General features: G+C 43.2%; 1 protein-coding gene across 1 annotated transcript in view; it reads left to right on the forward strand.

The window, feature by feature from the left end:
- The window catches only part of C15H18orf63 (chromosome 15 C18orf63 homolog), a 49,334-nt gene that overhangs the window by 24,391 nt on the left and 3,960 nt on the right, over nucleotides 1–20,983 (forward strand). Inside the window, exon 11 of the mRNA XM_048363288.1 lies at nucleotides 942–1,952. Within this exon, the coding sequence (XP_048219245.1) occupies nucleotides 942–1,952 (1,011 nt within the window). The remainder of the gene's footprint in view (nucleotides 1–941; nucleotides 1,953–20,983) is intronic.

Genomic DNA, 20,983 nt, shown 5'->3' on the forward strand with positions numbered 1-20,983 from the left:
TAATCCTGCCGCTTACTTCCCAAATTATGAAGTTACAGGTTTGTACTACTATAAGAAGCCGAACCACTTCATTTTTATGTGACTTTGCTCTGCCTAATAGATAATTGCCAGGATACATAAGATAGTAAGATAATTCCTACTTTTTCTGCACTCACTTAAAATTTTAGTCTTTTTCCCAGTCCCTTCTTTATCTTAACCCCTTTTAACTATTGCGCCTCATTAATGAAGAGAAAAATCAATTGTTTTGGTTTGCATATTATTCTTGACAACTACCCTTTTAAAAGAAGACTAAATATTCTTTTGGTCTGACTAGTCAGTTTGACAAGTACTTTCAGAGTTGCTGCCAGGCACTAGACACTGCAGAAGGCAATGAAACTACAAACAGTATTTTAAGACACATACAACCTTACCCTGTAGTCAAAATTCCACTTGCTCTTAGAGGCCTAGTGTAGGTTGTAATGCTTTTCCATATATATTGGTGAGTAACTGTAAGAGATTTGAATAAATAAATCATGGCTCTTCCCTCCAAAAGTAGAACATTGGAGAGAAAAAGTTACTCTGGTAGATTGATTGGTAGAAGCTTTAGAGGAGGTGGGACCTGTAAGACTGAAGCCACATCTTGGAACGGGGAGAGGACGCGGCCCTAGAAGGGAGATGCTTGCATGAGCACATTTGGAAGACAGTGATAGCTGGCGTACAGCTCTTTATAAATTTATTTAAACAGAAGTTAGAACTTTCCCTCTTTACCTTTAAAGATAGTATCTCAAGGTTAGAACCATGGAAAAGGTACACCAGAGGTCTCATTTGTATTGTTTTTCTTCAGCTGTTCTCATATATTAGTGTTGATATTTAGTGTTCTCATTTTGATTTTTATATTTCCTTTCTCTTCAATTAAGGACATTATTAAATTTACATATTTTTCCTAATTTCTGTCTTTTTAGGAAAGCAAAATCAGGCCACCCAATTTGACCACTAAAAAACAGTTCAGGGCTTCTCTGACTCAGGCCAGTTCCAGAAGAACTGCCTGGGCTCCAAGTCTCCAACAGTGTCCAATGCCAGCCGACCACAAGGTGGAGCCCGTCAGGCCCCCACGCACAGGCCCCTCCTCAGCTCTGCCCAGCCAGCCACAGTCTGTGCAGGACAGGAAGCAGTCCCTGCCGCTCAGGGTACCACAACCACATCTGGAAGAGGCACAGTCCCGCAGAGGAAGTGCGCAAGTTCAACACACAAGTGTAACCTCCAGTAGTAACATCACTCCTAAATTCATTCCAGTATTCCAAAATAGATTGCCACAGATGAACAAAAATATCTCAACGATTAGCAACCTGAAAAGAAAACATGTTGCAGAATCTAGGTTGTTTTCACTTAAAACTGGAGTAACACAGGAAAACAAACTGAAATTAGATCCGGCCATTAAAAAGAGTCAAAACAGTAACATTAGGGCACATGCGAGAAAATTAAATCCAAATAGCTCCAGATCTCTGCAAGAAAAAAATATGGAGCCCTATGAGCAGAAGTCAAGTCATTCCTCTTCTTATGGACAATCAGCTGTGAGCTTAAGAGAGAGCAACGAGCTAACCAGCAGTGTAGTATTGAAGATGCCCAATCATGATTTAGGGGTGATAAAAAGCACTGGTGACTTCCAAGTGGATGGAAAAGACAACTTAACGAGAAGATTCATAGAACAAATTTTAGGGAAAAGCCACAAGTCACTAGAACTGAAAAATAAACCACACATCTTTGAATCCGACATAGAAACTGAAGATCCCCAAATACTGCAGCAACAGTCAGCAAATCAAACTGAAGAAGCTGATATTGGTGACCACAGGCTGACAGTAAGCAAACGAGCCCACAAATCAAAAAGAAACACATGTCCAGAGTCTTCAAAACCTGCAAAGAAGTGTCATTCCAGCTTTAGCCACCATGAGCAATCCAGTTCTTTGGGGAACCAGGTACTCCTTTTTATTTCTTTTAATCTAAAGATACTTGTTATATGCCAGACCTTTGAAATTCCCAACTAAGAATTTAAATGATTTGCCCAAGACCATCACAATAATTAAGAAGTATAATATCTTTCTGAATACAATGGAAAATAATAATCAATTTTAATGAGATACTGTTCTTTAATTTGATACAGGTACCTAACTCACATAAATCAAAACCTAAGAAACCTCTCATCATTCCTAAGACTTAAGCTATGGATTTGAAAGTAGAGAATGTCCACCATGTGACTGAGGTAATATCATTTTACTTGCTTCTCTTGACATTATTCAAAGTGAGACTGCTGGACATAGGGACCCTCCATCTCTTGTTTAGAACTAGGTACTTAAAAAAAAAATCCTTGAAACTTTAAAACCAGCAAGGAAATAGGAAGTGGTAGAACCAGCATGTCCCTTGAATGAGGACTGTGCAGAGCAACTGTTTTATATTACAAAGCCTCTGAAAAGGGATGGGTAGAGAAGAGCTTCTTTGGTTTGCTCCTGCCGTCTAGGAAGCCAGCTTACCAAGCAGCCCTGCTGAAGATGGAGGACTATGACCGTTCAAGAGTATCTTCCAGCTGAGACACCACCAGGACAGCAGACCTTCAGTGAGGCTTCAAAAGTTATCATTTAATTAGCATTTTCCCCTAAGTGCAGCAGTGCCAGCTACATTTAAACTTGAGATGTAATTCACATTACTAAGTTCCTGGTACACAGCTTTCAAAACCAAGCATCTGGAAATGACATTTTATTCCATCCTGCCATCTGTTCTATTCTAAGAGAAACATATTACTAAAATATCTATAAATACTTTTTTGCATCAAGCTGTTGGAATACTTTCAAATTCTTTAAGAACCAACTAAGAAAACACTTTCTTCTTTTCTCTCCAAAATGCCATTTCTTCCTATAACTAATAGAATTTCCAGTCTGACTTTAATTAACTAAAAAGTATTTAAGTCCATTCTTATATATGTTATGATGTTGTATTTTATGTAGTTTTGACATCTTACATTTTAATGCAATTATTATGTGGTTGAAGAAAAAATACATGTGCCTTAAAAACTGATATTTGCGTTTTTAGAGATAAATAAAATCGATTCCAGATTTCACAATGTTTTAGAAGTACAGTACTTTCTCACTTTTAATTTCCTAAAACTTGACACAATTTTTAATATGAAACCATCCAGTTAGCTAGGAAGAATACATAATGAGAAAAATTGTAGGCTGTTGTTATGTTATCTAAACCAGTGAGGTTCCAGGAGAAGGTCTCTAAAAGGGAGGAGGCTTCCACTTGTCATTTGGGTACTGAGTTCAGGACGTCTCAAAAAGAATTTGAGGACACATCAAAACATAGACTAAGAAAGTGTACTGGTAGAGTAAAGCAGAGATAGAAAGACAGTATTCAGACCAGATAAGGGTGCAGGCACATCTGCTACCATGTCCAATGAGTACTCTGAACATCACCGGTGTTGATGAAGGAAAAGATGGGGAGGGGTCGGCTCAGGCTCACCTTAGGAGAAATGCGCCTTTTTATCTGACCTTTGGTATGTTTAGTCATTTTGCTGCTTCACTGTTTTTAGCAATTGGACCCAGAGATTTCAAGGTTGATGATCTGCTTGTTAAATTGTGGTCATTATGACACAGATATTTGAGCATCTCTTTAAACAAAGTGTGGGTTCTTCCAGATACTCCCTTAAGACAGGTGTCCATCCTTGAAATATTGTCCTTGGCAAACACTTTGTATCCAGAGGAGTCATTTTCCCAAGATAGTTTCCCAAGACAAGTGTCTTCATTGAAGCCAGTTACCATTGCTCAGTTCCCAAAGCGTACTGCTTGGGCAGGCAGACAAGGTCAAAGGAAGAAGCTGTTCTTTTTTCCAAATGTTGCAGTTTATTGAGGGAGTATAAAATTTAAAGCAAAGGCAATAGTGCATGTGTGCTTCTTCTAAGTACTTCGTTGATAGTTTTTATCTCTGATTCTAAGCTGCTGTTCCTCATGCCTCATATTCTCTAATCTAGCCTGGCTTAGTTAAAGAAAATAGTTGCCTCTACTGTAAATGCATACCTCTATGAGGATTTGAGTAATATAGACAAGTTCCAAGGAAAAGGAAAAAGTAAAGCACGCCTATCATTTTTCTGTGTGGAGAGAGATGGCCACTCTGAACATTGCTGAACAGTCTTCCAGATGTGCCTCATGAAGCTAGCAAGTGTGAGTCGGGCCCTGTGTGCAGCTATGGAACCTTCACCTTAACTGCGTACCTTTTTTGTGCGTGTTTGTACAGTATTCTACTGTATGTGGCTGTGTTACTTTTAACTAGCTCCCTATTCATTGACACTAAAGTTGCCCTCAGCATTTATTTACTTGCATATTTGCTGGTCCTGGGCCTTGAACTCTAGGCCTGGGCGCCATCTCTGAGTTTCTTTTACTTAAGGTGAGTGCTCTACCACTTGAGCCACAGCGCCACTTCTGGCTGTTTTGCTATTTTTTGGAGGTAACAATCTCCCAGGCTTGCTTTCTTGCCCAGGCTGGCTTCAAATTATGATCCTCAGACCTCAGCCTCCTGAGTAGCTAAGATTACAGGCGTGAGCCACCAGAGCCCAGCTATGTAAAATTTTTGATCACTAAAAGTGTCATTTTTTGCTTACTTTCTTAATCACTGAAATTTATTTGAAGTCATTTTTTGTCAAAGCTTTCAAACCACAAGAAGTATAGATAATAACATGAAGAACTTCTTAAATGCCCATCTCTCTGATCCACCAGTTATTAGTAATTTGCCATCTGTTCTTCCCCCTTTTTTGCTGTAATATTTTAAAGCAAATTCAAGACTCATAACTTCACATTCTGAATACTTCAGTATCTGTAACCTAAGATAGAGTGCATTTTTATGATATTACACATTAGGGATGTGCCACTCTGTCTCCATTTTCCCAGTAAGTTTCACTTGAATGTATATGAAGTACACATACAGATACATATACATTTGTATCTGTGCCAAGCAGGGCCGCACTCTGTGCCCATTGCTGAAACAGATCCAATGATCTGGCCTTGGCCTGATGGCTGCAGCAAACCCTCTAGGCTTGAGGCCCAGAGAAAATGTTCAGAATGGCCTTCTGGGCTATGTTAGAAATAACTACCTAACATTATAATATATTCAAAAGAAAACAGCAATGTCCATTGTATATGCCGCTGAAATAATACTTCACTACATAAAAAGAGCCAGTAGAAACTATTTGAATTGAACTCTTGTTTAAATGTGGTTTGCTGTTTCTGCCACTTCCCTAACCACTGCACTTAAACAAAAACAAGCACACTGTCCTTCAAAATACGGATGGAACTCTTACTTCTGAAACTGTACTTTCTGTGCCGTTACTGTAAGCATTTCTGTTTTTCAGAATTATCTTTATCTCCTGATCATTTGGCCATTTTCACAGAAACATGAATTTGGCTTAAAACCCAATTAGGGATGGGTGCCAGTGGCTCACACCTGTAATCCAACTCAGGCAGCTGAGATCTGGGATTGCAGTTCTAAACCAACCAGAGCAGGAAAGTCTGTGGGAATCTTGTTTCCAATTAACCACCAAAAAGCTGGAAGTGGAACTGTGGCTCAAGTGGTAGAGCACTGGCCTTGAACAGAAAAGCTCAAAGACAGCACTCGAGGCCTGTGTTCAAGCCCCCGGATTGGACACACACACACACGTTTGGCATGTCTTCCTCCTAAATCTGGCAGTATAGAAAGCTAGCAGGCTGCAGCAAAGAATGGAACATCATTTGCTTACGAGACCATGGTGACAGTATTTGTTTGTGAAAATGATGCTCATAAGTATGCAGCTGTGGTCGACACAGTCATCTACCTGTTACCATTCACACGTGACCATTCCCATGTGATCTTCCGCTCTGTGGATTCCCAGGCTGCTTCCCACTGAGTTTTGTCAGTGAAGACTGCTATACTATTAAATATCAAACTTAACAGCGTCAGTTAAAATATGTCCTGCGTAGAATGTCCCCTGCTGAACAGTATCTCCTACCTCCTCATTCCTTATATAAAGAATCTTGATAGCCCATCCTCCACTCACTGTGCTTGGAATTTGGAATTTACAGCATAGTATTTTATTTAGATAAGTGCTAACCTATACGAAAAGCTTTCTGTGTTAATGTTAGATTATTCCCATGTTTTAAAGTAGGTCTGGTTTAATCTTATACTTACCCTAGTAAAAGTGTATACACATATTTGTATGTATATGTAATACTGTAGATTGGTAGATAGATTGTTGATGTAAAATTCCTTGTTCAGAGAAAGCATTTCCCCAACATTCACCTGAGAAACTAAGGAAGATTTTAGTTCATTTTAAAGATTGGAATTTCAGATAGCTAAGATTGTAAATCTAATTAGGGGAGATGAAATTTTATTTCATGGTGTTAGTGATTTGTATCCATTGTGCCTCCCCCCCACCAAAAGCATTCTTTATATTGCAATTGTGTGTTAGTTTATGTGGGGATTTAACTAAAGGCTTAGGCACAAGCTCTACTATTCAAGCCACATCACCTATAAATTAATTTTTTAAGCAATATATATATATATATATCTTTTTTATCTTAATTTTTTCCAGTGAAATTTTTCCTAGTTTCCACAAAAGTAAAATACAGTTCTTTATATTGTAGCCCACAAAGATCATCCTGGCTGTTACCATATGTTCATTATATCTAAAACTCCTAAATTTAAAATATTCAAGGAATGTTTTGCTGTTCACATCAGAGAGTAAAGGAACTATGTGTGTATATATATATGTATATGTATATACATAATTTTTTTCACTAGATGCTGTCTAGAGCATCAAAAGGAATTATTTCTGTATTCCTATATAGAATGGAGAAATCTGAAGTCACATTTCAGGATAAAACTGTCAAAACATAATTGGCTCTGTGTTATTGTATAAATCCTTACTGCCAAAATAATGTTGAAATAAAACCTGTAAATCTTTAGACAACGTGCGTGAGGTTACCTTAAGATAAAACCTCAGGTCTGAACTTAAAGGCAACCTACTTCAGTGTAATCATCTGGGTAAGGTTAATATCACTTTAAACAAACTGTTTAAACTTGTACAGAGTTTTGGCCAATATTGCCATTCTGAAGCAAGTACTAGATCTCTTAATTAGGCAAAGAATTCCTCTCTCCTTCCTTTGCTCTCCAGCTCTAAACTTGACAAACTGTTAGTTTGGCCTGACCCATAATTTGAAAACTGACTGCCAGTTTGGAGCTGCTCATACTGCAGTGTTCCTTCTGCTCAGCTGCCGTTGGGGCCTATTTGAAAAGGTGTCATATACAAAACACGATTACATGGTAGTCTTCAAGGCTGTCAGTCCTGTTTGTATACATGCAACGTCTTCAGAAAACTTTGCTTCATGTAAGTAGGTTTTAATCTTCTTGCCTTCTCTTTGTTGCTAGGGAAGCATGCTCCATTTAGGAACATTGCTCATTTCACTCAGAGGTAAGGAAAGGCCTCTGATTGGCACATGGAGCTGGAAAAAATGCCCCCTCAAGATGTATTTGTGTAGGAGGAGGTCCCTCCACCTCTCCTATTCCTCTACTCCTTTGAGAATCACCCTTCACTGGCTTGGGGCCAGCACCCAGAAATTCCCCCCAAGCTCAGAGTGCTGAGGGCTGTCTGAAAAGCAAGTGTAAACCTTTCAATTGTCTCTCCACAATCAGCACCAAGGGCTTCGAAGTCTCTCTGGTGGAGACACGTTGTCCAGCTACCCTTCTGGTCACCCAGGCCAGGCCTTGATCAGTGGGTAGGGAAGCCTGGCAGATTTCCCCATGCATGCTGGGACCCAGTGACCTACCACCTAGAAGAGCACTGGAAAATTCAGCAAACTTGTATAAATAGCAGTTAATGATTATGACCTAGATTTTTATAGAACATCTATAAAAGATTTTTATATATTATAAAATTGAGCAAACTCTGTGTTTCCCACAGCAATAAATTTTGTCTGCCTCTTTCCTCCTAAGAACTAGTTTTAGTATGCTGTAAACCAAATACACCCCACTAACTATGGGGCTGCAGAGATGAAACAAAGAAAAGCATTTTCAGTCATATTTCTCTCTCTAACCAGATTTACCACATTTCATTACTTTTGCTGCCTGCTATTTCTCTGTGGTCCCCAAGGAAATAACTATATAAAATTGAGAGAGAGAGAGAAGAAAAAACAATCCATAAAGTAGGATATTCAATACCCCAGATTGCAAATGTCCAATCAAGTCACACAATGATTAAATTTAGCTCTTGTTAACCTGATTTCAAGTGCGGTTCAATTCAGAGGCAGAATGAGAAACAGAATGTTTGTTCCACCGTATCAGAAAATATTTATATGGAAGCACAGGGCTTGGGCTCTCGCTACCCTATAGGAACATGGACGCCCCACAAGCAGGGTCTGCTTTTGAAGCTCACTGAATCTCACGCTTGCTCCATCTGAGGAGAGTATTAGCCAGCATTTCCTGCATCTTACCTCTCCATTTCTGTGCACGTCACGGACATCACCTGTAGCACCTTTGCCTGTGCTGTGCTACCTAGGAAGGGACACAGTGCCATCTGATGCTGGGGCATGTTCCTGACAGGCAGCCCCGTTAGTCTTTGCCCCCCCCCCCAATCTTCCCCTAACTTCTCACTTGGTTTGAAAAGAGCCTTCAAAGCATAGAGAACCTGTAAGTCAAAAGGAAGGATTTTCAGACTTTCAAGTTGATTATATAGCATGACTATATAATTGTTTCCCAGGGCAAGGGAGGAGTGGGATTTCCAAATCAAACTTGCTTGGTTCTAATTAATCAGAAATTCTGCTGAAAGTATGAAGACAGACGGATGTCCTGTCATGAGCCCTCCAACCCTGCCTGAGGCTTTGTCCACGGAAGAATGTTAGGACAGAACCCTCTTCCTCACATGATTCCATTCCCACATTCACATCAAAGGTCCGATATATGAGGATAACATGTAGTTTATGAAAGAAATAACCATCCTCTAGGGCCTCACTTGGAGAAGTATCGTAGATTCAAGAGAGTGAAGTGCACATATGTACAAACAATTTAGAGAATATTGATGGCGTTCATTACAACTCAAAGAATGATAATGAATAACGAGAGCTGTATATGTACTAGTTAAGGAATAATGACGGCAACAGTGAAGATCATGAACCATTCTGGTTACAGAACATAGCACACCAAAGCCTCATTAGTTTCCTGGGAATCTCCTCCCGTCTCATTCCCTCTAAGAAGCATCCACTCTCTTGAGACAGTGGGGAAAGCCAGGGGTGTAGATGACTCAAGTTTCCAACAAGGACAAGCAGGTGGGTGGTGCCAATAAAAGGACAGGTGCATGGGAGGTGGTGGCCTTGGCAGAGTGTGATGCATTTAGCATTTACTGTGAGGTGGGATTCAAGCTACTTGTGGTTCACTGAGTGAGCAGTAGGTCCATAGAACTCCCTTGTGTTCTTCCACTTCAGTCTCCAATCTACCCCTGTGCTCCTAACTGGGAGCTCACTGTCCTGAGCTGGTGACCCCTTCCCAGGCGGTCAGTGGTGAATACAGAGCCAAGTTATTCACAAAGAGCAACTGGATGTTCCAGCCCAATGGCCCCAGAGCACTAGTGCTCATAACACAGCATCCATCCATTTCCCAGAGTCTGAATTACTCCTGAATTACATGAGGAAACACTAATAATCTCACTCAGATTGCTCTGCCCCCGGCCTAGCTGATGCATCCCTCAAACACGCCTGATCTTACCCCACTGCTCCTTCCATTTGCATTTTCATTGGTCTCTGAGATAGAGAAGGAAGAGAAGGTCAGCTGTGCCTGAGTGTCCTACAGGCTGAAGATTAACGGAACTGCTTTGTGAGGAACTGTATACCAACTACACCAAAAATAGGCATCAAAATAGTGCTACTGCAGTCTAAATCCATATTTGGGAAAGGAAATGATTCAAAAAGATTGCTCTAAAATTTAAAATCTACAGAAATACAACTCTAAGCACAGGAAACCTCTGAGTCATGCAAAGAAGGAGATTCGGTTCTTCAGTGTGAAGTCCCTTGCTTGCTCCTTCCCAGAGTGAGGGATTTCCCCATGGAGTGGTTTCCCAGAAGAAAGACCCTTGGCTTCAAGTTCATGTGGAGGCAAGACATAGCAGGAAGTTTAAAATCACAACTTCTTCCTATTCTTTCTTCACTAGATGTATGTGTTTACACATGCACTATAATTATATGTCACATGTATACATATACACACATATATTCATGTACATTAAAATTTTTCAATCTAGAATTACAAAGTTGTGTTTTATTACTGTTGTTCAATGAAGAAGAAAAATCACACATTGGGATGGGAAAAGGAGCTAGAAAACACGTAATCCACTTTGCTTTCTGTAAGTAATTATAGCATAAAAATCATCTGTGTCTCATGGGTATCTAACTAACATCTAGTTCCAGCTCCAATGTATTTTTTTTCTAATTACAACAGTGATCATTCCAACTAGTTCTTACAATATTGGAAACGAGGTTCGTTTTAGACACATTTCTCTTGTTGCAGCAGATTTGGGGTGTTATTTAGTCATCTCAGCCATGCTGTGCTGCTCTCAGCCTTGGGAACAAACCGTCAAACAGCCGTTGATGGAAATGCAGTGAAGGAATTCTGACGTGTGCAGTTTAAATTTCTGTAAGTCCGCAAATCACTAATTTTAAGGAATTTAGTAGTATTGAAAACGAAAAGGCCACCTTTCTGACCTGGAGACTGTTCAACTTTGGAAGAGTATGGGGATAAAGACGAGGCTACAGAGTGGGCTGAGGAGGCCTGCAGCAATTTAACCTAAAACATTCTGAAGGATTCTTTGTCCTCGTTTGAAGTTTGTTTCTTCTCTGGGGCTTGGAACTGTGCTCTCTGCCCACACCGCTAAGTGGGGCTTCTCAGCCACATCTGTCCCACATCTGAGACCATCACATTTGTGCCTCTGTCATCATGGGAAGTTCTGTGCTAACAATTACCAGCATGGTTTGTTTTACTTCTCCATCGGGCTTCCGTTCCACAAGTCCTCATTTACCCTCAGCCTAATGAGAGCAGGCATCGGATGGCGGCCAGTCTCTCTAATGAGTAGGAGATCCCACATCCATGAGTTGGCCAAACAAGGACCACCGCATCTCAGCTTCTTTCCACATGGATGGTCAGGCCTGATCGTGGAAAATCACCCAGCGGTTACCAGATGCTATCTATGGTCATCCTGGTCCCAGCCAGACTTACATAGGACTTTTACCCAAGTTTTCTATAGTAAGATCCTTTATAAATGTGACTTAACAATGCAGGTGGTTTTAGTTAGCATTCATGCCTTGAAAGTTTCCTCTTCTTCCTTTCCTTTCCTTGTGCCAGGCTCAATTCTTGAACTCTAGGCCTAGGCACTGAGCTCTGTACTCTACCACTTGAGCCACAGTTCCGCTTCCAGCTTTTTGGTGGTTAATTTGAGATAAATGCCTCACAAACTTTCCTGCTCAAGCTGACTTTGAACCTTGATCCTCAGATCTCCACCTCCTGTGTAGCTAGGATTGATTACAGTGTGAGGCACCTGTGCTGGGCTCCACTGGCTTTCTGTTGCCCACTAAAGATACCCTCCGGCAATGGGGCCTCAGAAATTTTCTCATGACGGCATGGTACTCATACATCTTAGAAACTGCCAGTCCACCAAGACATTTACAAGAGACAAACAAATACACTGTGCAATTTGGCTTTCTGTTTTAATTCTGTCAGTGTAAATAAAAAAGAATTAGAGGAAGATCCGCTGCACAGCACTGATTTTTAGTTGGGGAAAGCACCTCAGTGTGAATACATGAGCACGTTTAAAAGGTTTTTTTGGGTTTTTGTTTTTTGTTTTTTGTTTTTTTTTTGGCCAGTCCTGGGCCTTGGACTCAGGGCCTGAGCACTGTCCCTGGCTTCTTCCCGCTCACGGCTAGCACTTTGCCACCTGAGCCACAGAGCCCCTTCTGGCTGTTTTCCATTTATGTGGTGCTGGGGAAACGAACCGAGAGCTTCATGTGTTGGAGGCAAGCACTCTTACCACTAGGCCATATTCCCAGCCCCTAAAAGGTTTTTAAAGACAAAAATGAGGAGAGTTTCGTCGGATATGTTGAAGCAATCTCCTTGGTCACAATGATTAATAGTAAGAGCGGAGTCAGGCCAGGGTTGAACACATACTTCACTGATATTTGCTGGGCCGATATCTTATAGAAGAGTTCTTTTTGGGTAAGGTCGCATAGCTCGATGCAGGCTTCTGGTTGTGGCAGTTTTCTGGGATGGTTCCTATCAGGATGAGGGGATCAAGGGTAAGAACTCTTCCTTCAAACCCTTCTGGCTTTATATGGTTTTGCTACTGACACAAATGACTTTCTTTCTTTTTTTTTTTTTTACTTTGGTGACTTTTACATTTATTTCATAATTGAAATGTCTGTGGAGGAAGGGCTTTCTAGTAGCCTTGAAGTCTCTAAAATTAAATATGCTTCTCTCCTACTGTGAGTTTCCCCCTCAAATTGACATAGTTTGTGCATGGGGCATTTTTATCTTTTTTTCAGAAGCATGTGTTGTTTCAACATTCCTCCTGGGTGACTCCACTCTGCTGTGGGAGTTCCAGACCCATTCCTGTCCTGCCTTCCACGTCAGGTACTGGAGCTGAGGCCAAGCCCTGGCTTTCCAAACTGACCTCGACAGACCCTCAGGTTTCCCTCGACTGGAAGCCAATTTGCACCTCTGAACTTTTCAGCACACAGGGCATATTTATTCACGCAGAAGTATTTTCTGAACACTTCTTATATCACAAGCCCTGGGGACTGGTAACACCCAGAAAGCAGGGCTGGAAATCCAGAGTATAGCTAGTGTCGGGCTAACGTCACTACTTCTTTAGGCCACAGACACTGACGTCTAAGCCAACCTGGGGCTTGTTCAACTGTCACTGAGGAAAAGAAAGGGTCAGATCCCATACCAGGAAAAAACAAAAAGAAGAAAAGTGCTTGCATACTACTGCCTGCCGTGGAGTTCTTTCTTCATGGACTCTGGAAAGTGTGTACTCAGATCTAAGTCTCTGAGCACGTTCTCAAGAAATACTGCTACTCACATTATTAAAAGCTCTCCAGAGGGCATGATTGGTGATCAGGAGTCTAGTTTATATATTGTAGTCTCATATTTCTGGGCTTGAAATACCACAGAGAACATTCCAGTATTGAAGTGCAGTGCTCAAGTGCTTGTGGATGTCAGAATGCATCCAGGATTTCTCTGGCACCTGCAGTCATCAGAGGCCTGGGGGAAACGGCATTTAGCAAGGGCTTGCACCTCGTAGCATCCTGCAACCTCAAAGAGCACCTTCAAATGTTTTAAACACGTTTTATTTCTCAATGCCTTATCGGTGAGAAGCTGACTGTAACACATAAAAGTTAGGATAAACCATTAATACAGTCAGGTCAGATTAAGAAAAAAAGGCAAGTTGTTGACGGCCACCTTTCTTTCCTTTGTCTCCATGAGCCAACTGGAGGCTTCAGAAGGAAAGCCCAGCTCAGCCGAGGATGCCAGGAAAAGCGCAGGCACGCCAGGACTAGTACAAATCAAGATTATTGAATCTTAAATCTCTAAAAGAAAGAAGAAAGGAAAAACACCTTTCTTAGAGCCAGTAGGGACAAAAGCCCTCTATAGCAGTAGGGTCGAAGTTCCTTCCTGGATCTGTTTTGGTTTTTTGGTTTAGCTTTTGTTGTCAGAGTGTTGCAGAGTGACAGGGATGGGTTAGGAAACCCCTAACAGAGAAGACACACTAAACTTTCCTAAAACCCGGTTCACCCCGCGACACCCCTGCACACACTGCACATACTTGGACCCAGTGGGTCTCATTGCATGAGATCAGGAGGGATTTCAGCAGTGGTAGGAGGCATGCCACATGCCTATCCTCGAGGGGCCATGACAAATCAGAAACAAAATGGCACAAGGTTGGAAATTTCCCTAGTTCAATGTACTTTGTTTCTGGGAGGACTATCCAGCAGAGCCCAGGATGTAAGAGTCCCTGGCCTCCCCTGGGAAATTCAGAAGTAGAGTCCCCCATAAGAGTCTGGCTGGAGCACCATGGATTAGCTCCTCCTCTACTGCAGTAACAAGACCCCGAGTCAAGCATCAGCATCAGGGACCTCAGCGGGTTTGACCCTGTCCCTGGAGTGCTGCAGGGCACACAGCACCATCTGAATTGGGACAAGTGTGGGTTCCAGGAGCGTGCCCTCTCACCCACCAGCTGGGATATGCTTGTTCAAGCCAAGCCCCAGAGCAGAAACTGAGGCTGGAAGAAAGCTGGCTGCTTTGCCTTTCTCTCCTATCATTAGTAGTTTATCCCAACTCCCCCTTACATTGAAGCCTTTCTCCACAACAACTGAATTACAAACCTGCACACAAGTATATTAGGTCCCTGCAGCCATCAGACCGCAGTCCCTTCTCCCAGTTATCCTCACTCCGTATCTCTTCCCTCACCATCCCTTATCTGAAGAACTTACACGTAGCATTCTTACCTTCCTTGCCCTCTGCTACCATACAAAAACCTTAACTCTTCTGCATATATAAAATGACTGGTTTGTACATAATCATATGTTACCGTTTGAAAATATTCTCTTGGATTTTGAGCTGGTAACATTATTTGGGATGAGATACAATCCCACACCAGCAAGGAAAAAATGACTCATTAAGCTAATCCTAAACCCTATGAGAATAGAGTATAATCCAAAGTATCAACTTCCAGCAACTCAAAACCAAGACCACAAGGGCCTTGAAATAAATAAATTCCATCAAAAATATGAGAAAGCCGGGGAGGGGAGGTAAGAAAGCAGGAAAAAAAAATCTAGAAAACAACAATGACACAAAAGGTCCCAAAGGACAGAAAAATACAGGAACTATATGTACTGCGCTCAAAGAAATGATTATTACAATGCTCAGTGAAATTAAAGAGGACATATATGAGCAAATACGTGAATTAAAAGAGAATGTATGCACACAATTGAAAGAACTTAATGAGGAATGGGAGAGGAAAACTGGAAGAGAGCAGGGGAAGGGGTAACATCCAAAAAGAAATGTACTCTTTGCCTAACATATAACTGTAACCCCTCTGTTCTTTTATAATATTTTTAATGCAGCTCTTCAAGATATGAGAAGAGTAAACACTTAAAAAGAAGAATTCAGTGAGAATGAGGATAAAAATACAAATGAATATGCCAACTAAATACAAATAAACAGCTAAATGAGCTTAAATAGCAATGCAAAAGAGATTAAAGAACTCATATTAAAAACAGGTAAGTAGAAGATTCAATGCAAGTCATGAAAAAGGATCTCAATGGAGATGGGAATCCTGCAGAATAACAAAACTGAAGTTTTGGAGATGAAAAATAAGGTGGAAAGTCTCTCCAGCAGAGTAGGTGATACAAAAGACATACCTTGAAGATACGTGAGACATCGGAATTTACGAGAACTTAAAGGAACATATTAAAAGACCAAACTTCAGAAGGATAGGGATAGAAGGAAGTGAAGAGGTGATAGCTAAGGACATAGGAAATACACTAAAAAGATAGCAGAAAACTTCAAATCTTAAGAAAAGTTCATCCAGGTACAAGAGGCTTCTTGGAAGGCGTAACAGTCCAGGCCAAACAGAACCTCCTTAGGACTTAGTAAATTAAGACCAAAAACACGGGGCTGGGGATATGGCCTAGTGGCAAGAGAGCTTGCCTCCCATACATGAAGCCCTAGGTTCAATTCCCCAGCACCACGTACACAGAAAATGGCCAGAAGTGGCGCTGTGGCTCAAGTGGCAGAGTGCTAGCCTTGAGCAAAAAGAAGCCAGGGACAGTGCCCAGGCCCTGAGTCCAAGGCCCAGGACTGGCAAAAAAAAAAAAAAAAAAAAAAAAAAAAAAGACCAAAAACATAGAGGATACGGAAATAATGAAAGCTGCAAAACAAAAACAAACAAAAAACAAACATGTCACTTGTAAGAGGAAACTCGTCAAATTTCTCAACAAAAACTTTAAAAGCTAAGAGGGCTTAGAATGATGCAGTTGAAAAGCCGAAAGCTATCTGTTATAACAGAAGAACTAATAAAAACGTCCCATGATTTTAAAAGTAAAATTAAATCACCACCAAACCAGCACTCAGAGACTCAGATATCCTTTATGATAAAGAGCTGAATATCTGATGTAATTTATTGAATACTGTTCAGAAAGTGAAAAGCAGGATGGCTATATGGAAACACATTCAATGTTTAAGTGGAGAGACTAAGTTAGGGACAGGGTGTAAGCAAAACGTAGCTGAGGCTCCGTGGGGACTCACTCAGTGACCAAGGGGAAGTCTTGTCTTGCTCAGCAAATAGCTCCCAAGTGTCTTCAAGTGGGCGAAGTGTCTGGCAGAGAATAGTTGGCTGAGATTTAGGAGGAGGTTTGAAAGACAAGAAAGAGAAAGATCAAATCCAGATGAAAGAGCTATCACCAGGAAAGGATCTTGGAGAAAGAAGAGAAATGTTCTCAAAAGGATCTTGGAGAAAAAAAGAGAAATGTTCTCAAATCATGTGGAAATTCACATAATTTGCAATATCCTTCTTTATCTTCTCACAAACAAATGTGGAAAAGCCAACATTTTGCACCCACACTTTGCGAGTTCCTGGGGAAATGTGCTAAGATATGTGAAGTATATCCATTAAGATGCTGTTTAGAGCAACGTGGAACAGGAGAAATCGAGTCCTCATACTTTAAATGGCATGGCACGTGTACGTTCTTCTCCCAGGAAAGGAAGTGTGCAGACAAACGCAAATGAGGCAGATCCAGGGTAAGACCCCAGGTCCCTCAGATTTTCTGCTCTGGACAGTGGCTTCCATGCACAGAAAATGCCTCATGAACCAAAGCACCTGCCAGAGCTCCTGTCATCACATTTGCCTTGGAGGCAGCTGGCTGTAGAACAGCAAAGAGGAGAAAGGACACAGCGCCTTTTGAAACGAAACCAGCTCCTTATTGTCTCCGAGAACACGGCACTGTGCGTGCAGATGAGTGATCCACGGGGAGTGTGCACCGTGCAGCGTGCATGTGTGTACACGGGCACGTAGGGTGGGGCGTGAGGCTCTACCTGAGCGCAGCTATCGAGGTGCAGCCTGTCCGACGAGAACTCTGCTCCCCTTAGCTAAGGGACTAGAAAATACTGGCATCCCTGTCCTCTAAGCAGCAATTTTTTATTGTGGTAAATTAGATGCAGCATCTAATCTACCCTTACGTTACCTTAAAGTGTATATTTTGGTACATTTACAATGTTGTACACCCAAAATCATTTTTTTTGCTAGTCCTAGGGCTCAAACTCAGGCCCTGGTCACTGTCCTTGAACAGCTCTGTGCTCAAGGCTAGCACTCTACCGCTTGAGCCACAGCGCCACTTCCGGCTTTTTCTGTATATGTGGTACCGAGGAGTCGAACGCAGGGCTTCATGTATGCTAGGCAAGTACTCTACCGCTAAGCCACATTCCCAGCCCCCATGATCATTCCTCAGTTCCAGAACTTTCCCAACCCCCTTTTCAAGTGAAACCCTGAACACACTAAGAAGTCATTCCCTACCTGCAAACCCTTCCTTCCCCGTAATTATAAATCTGGTTTCTGTCTCCCTGGGTCTGCTGTCTCTGGATAATTGATACGCCTGGTATCAAGCGGCTGCTTCCTTTGCTGTCTGGGTCCTTGCCTTCTGCATGTTTGAGAGGTTCAGTCTTGGCAAACAGGTGTCACTTTTGCAAACAGGTCAGCGGGTGCCTCATTTTGTTCCCCCACTCACCCGTTGATGCATCTTTGGGCCCTTCTTACCTCATGACTCTGGTTCGTGAGGCTGCGGTAAGCAGTGTTGACAGATGCAGTCGTACACTCAGTAGCAATGTTCTGGCCAACCATGGACCGCGCAGAAAGGGTGGTCCTTACAATTCTATCATCATCTCACCCGATGACACCATATCCACCTTGCTTCATGACAATTATGATATGGTGTTCGCACCCTGACAAACCCCACCTGACAATTCATAGAGCAGCCTTTTCTTAAATGATAGACGCTCCTCAGCGAAGACGGGTTTTCAATTTTTTTGCTCTCTGAGTGGGAGAGGAATCACGGAGTCATCCGGCAACTCTATGTTTAGCTGTCAGGAGCCACAGGCCCTGCCGCAGAGCTGTACCACATCCTTCCCCGCAGCAGAATTAGAGGGCTCCGCCTCTCCACATCCACGCCAGCACTTCCTGCATCGCTTGTGCTGATTTGTTTGTCTTCAGGACAGATAGCCACAGCAGCGGATGCCACGCGGTATCCCACAGCGGTTTTGATTGGCATCGGCCCAGATGAGGAATGACCTGCAACGTCTTCTGTGCTTGGACGTTTACATTTTACATTTTAGCGTTAAATAGTTAGCCCTTCCATTTAACTCTGAGTTCTGCTTCTCCATCTCTTCCTTTCCCCCAACACCAGCATTATCTGAATTACAATAATAATTGCCCAGTGTCAAACTATATTTTCAACCCTTTTCTATAAACTTTTTCCATTTATACTTTCTATCTACAGGAAGAATTGTTCTCTTGCTCTATTTCCCTCTAAACTGTATTTTCCTGTACCCTAAGCTTTTTCTTAACCTTACCTTTAAATGGTATTTAAAAGGCAATATTGGATATGAAAGAGAAATTCAAAATAGAAATAGAAATCTTGAAAAATATCATACTGAAGCCACGGAAACGAAGAGTGCATTAGCCCAAATAAAAGACTCAATCAAAACTCTAGCGTTTCAAAGTTAAGAAAAGAGCATTCTAACTCCTGACAGGAAGGGAAGGGTTAAACTTTTCATTCTGTGTGATGGCTAAGTACTAGCTGAATAAAGAAAGGAACTTTGAAGAAAAAAAAAGCTTAAAGTTTAGCTAGTGGCTCATACCTGTAATCCTAGCTACTCAGGAGGCTGAGATCTGAGGACTGTGGTTCAAAACCAGCCCAGGCAGAAAGTCCCTGTGAGACTCAGGAAAGGTCTGAAGTGTGGGGTGCCCCCGAACCCCGGTTCTCAGCCAGGGCCTCAAGCCCCGTTCACTGTGGCACTGGAAATTCCAGGCCTGGTTTTAATTTTCACATATTTTGCCGTGTTATCAAGGACCTTCATGTGTGGTAGGGGCCACTCTGTGGAGGGGTGGCCGGCCAGTTTCTAGACGCAGAGCAGCTTCTCCCAGCCTGCCCCTGGGCCCCACAAGACAGAGCTAGCCGGAGCAGCCCTCCATCCTCCTGGCCTGGCCTTGGTCCTGCTCCGTCTCACAACCGCTCCCCCACAGCAGCCATGCTTTTCCTTCCAGGCGGGCTGGAGTCTACGTTCCAGCCCGTGGCCCAGACCAGCACGAGAGGGCTGTGCTTGAGCCGTCTCTCCAAGGGCTCTGAAGCCTGCCAGGCCCACGGGAAGGCGGGCCCCCTGGCACGTCATCCTGGAAGGGTCTCCCTCCTGGGGGCAGCCCGAGGCCGTCCTCCTCACCACAACTGTGACACCACGGGCTCCTCCACGGTCGGGAACGGAACACCTCTACTCATCCACCCGAGCTCTCAGCAGTAAGACTGCTCTTCTGTCTCCTATAGAGCCACAGATTAGGAAGCATTAGATCAGAAAGTGTTGGGGTTCAGCGTTGGCCTTGAGGGGGAAGGGCAATGGAGAGCACTCCCGAGACGCCGCCCTTCCCCCAGCCCTGGGGGAATGCGGAAGCAGGCCACAATTATCTGGGTCCGGAACCAGAAGAACTGGCTTTGCAACCAGCCCCCCAACTTTCTCGCCAGCCCATGTGCCCCCCAGTCTCGTGGGCTTTCCCCCTGGGGTGGTGCTAAGCAAGTGACGTTAGCTCATGAGGGGGTCCTATGACAAGCTCGCCAGCCTATCGCCAGCTATCTGGTCGATCACCCCTTTTCTCGTCGCCCTCTACTGTATCAGCTGCTAGCCCCTCTATTAAATCAGATTTGCTCACGAAGCGTCTCCGAGATCCGCGTACGCCTGGCTTTCTTCACGGGTAAGGAGGGAGGATAAGCGATCTTGTATGGCCGTGTGCACCTGAGGTCTTTCCTGAGCCCCCTACTCCACTCTGGCCTTACCTGCGGGTCGGGTGACCAGGGGAGAGGGTGAGAAAGGGAGCGGTTAGAGTAGAGCCTGAACCCCTGCACCAGGGGAGGCGACCCGAGCCCGGCAAGAAAGAAGACTGTAACCACAGGGCGGACGCGTGGTCCTGTAGACACGCTGTCTGCTGCCTTTGCTGGGCATGAAGAGCACAAGCCAGGAGCCTCCTTCGCCTGCTTTATAAGCAGCGATGCTCATCGGCTCTGTGCATGGGAATCCTGGGAGAACTCATTGCTGGGGTTTCGCCCTGAGACCTGGGACAATGTCCCCTGCATCGCCCCCTGCAGGGGACCCCGGGACCGTACAGGTGCTCACAGAGTCCATGGCCTGGTCCCAGTGGGCTAGTGGCTCCGCTGCATCCAGGCCCTGAGAGAGGCGAGAAGATCACATGGGAGCTTAGGGGATGATTGGCCTAAGCCAGGACTGATGTGGGAATTCCTAGACGGGAAAATGAACCTCGGAGCCTTTGGCAGATCGGCAAGGGAAAATGGCCCCTGGTGAGTGCTGCTTGCTGTGGGAGCCTTCTCAACCCGGCAAGGCCCGCCATTCCAGGGGCCTGGCTGGGCAGGTGCCAGTGTAGTGCAGATTCCCCACCCCCTTCCTCCAGAGTACAACTCTAGGTCTCCCTGGCACATGTAATGTGTTGAGCTACTCACAAAAGCCCTCCTAGCTGTCCTCATGTTGTTGTTTTTTTTTTTTTTCCTGGTCACACTCATTTGTAATTATATTTGATGCTCACCCTAGAGCTCTGCAGCCTGGCTATAGATGAAAATTCCTTCCTCATGATGCAAACGAATGTCCTCTGAGGCCTTTGAAACAGATTTTGCTCATGGTT

The sequence above is a fragment of the Perognathus longimembris genome, chromosome 15 (genome assembly GCF_023159225.1).
Source record: "Perognathus longimembris pacificus isolate PPM17 chromosome 15, ASM2315922v1, whole genome shotgun sequence".
Taxonomy (NCBI): Eukaryota; Metazoa; Chordata; class Mammalia; order Rodentia; family Heteromyidae; genus Perognathus; species Perognathus longimembris.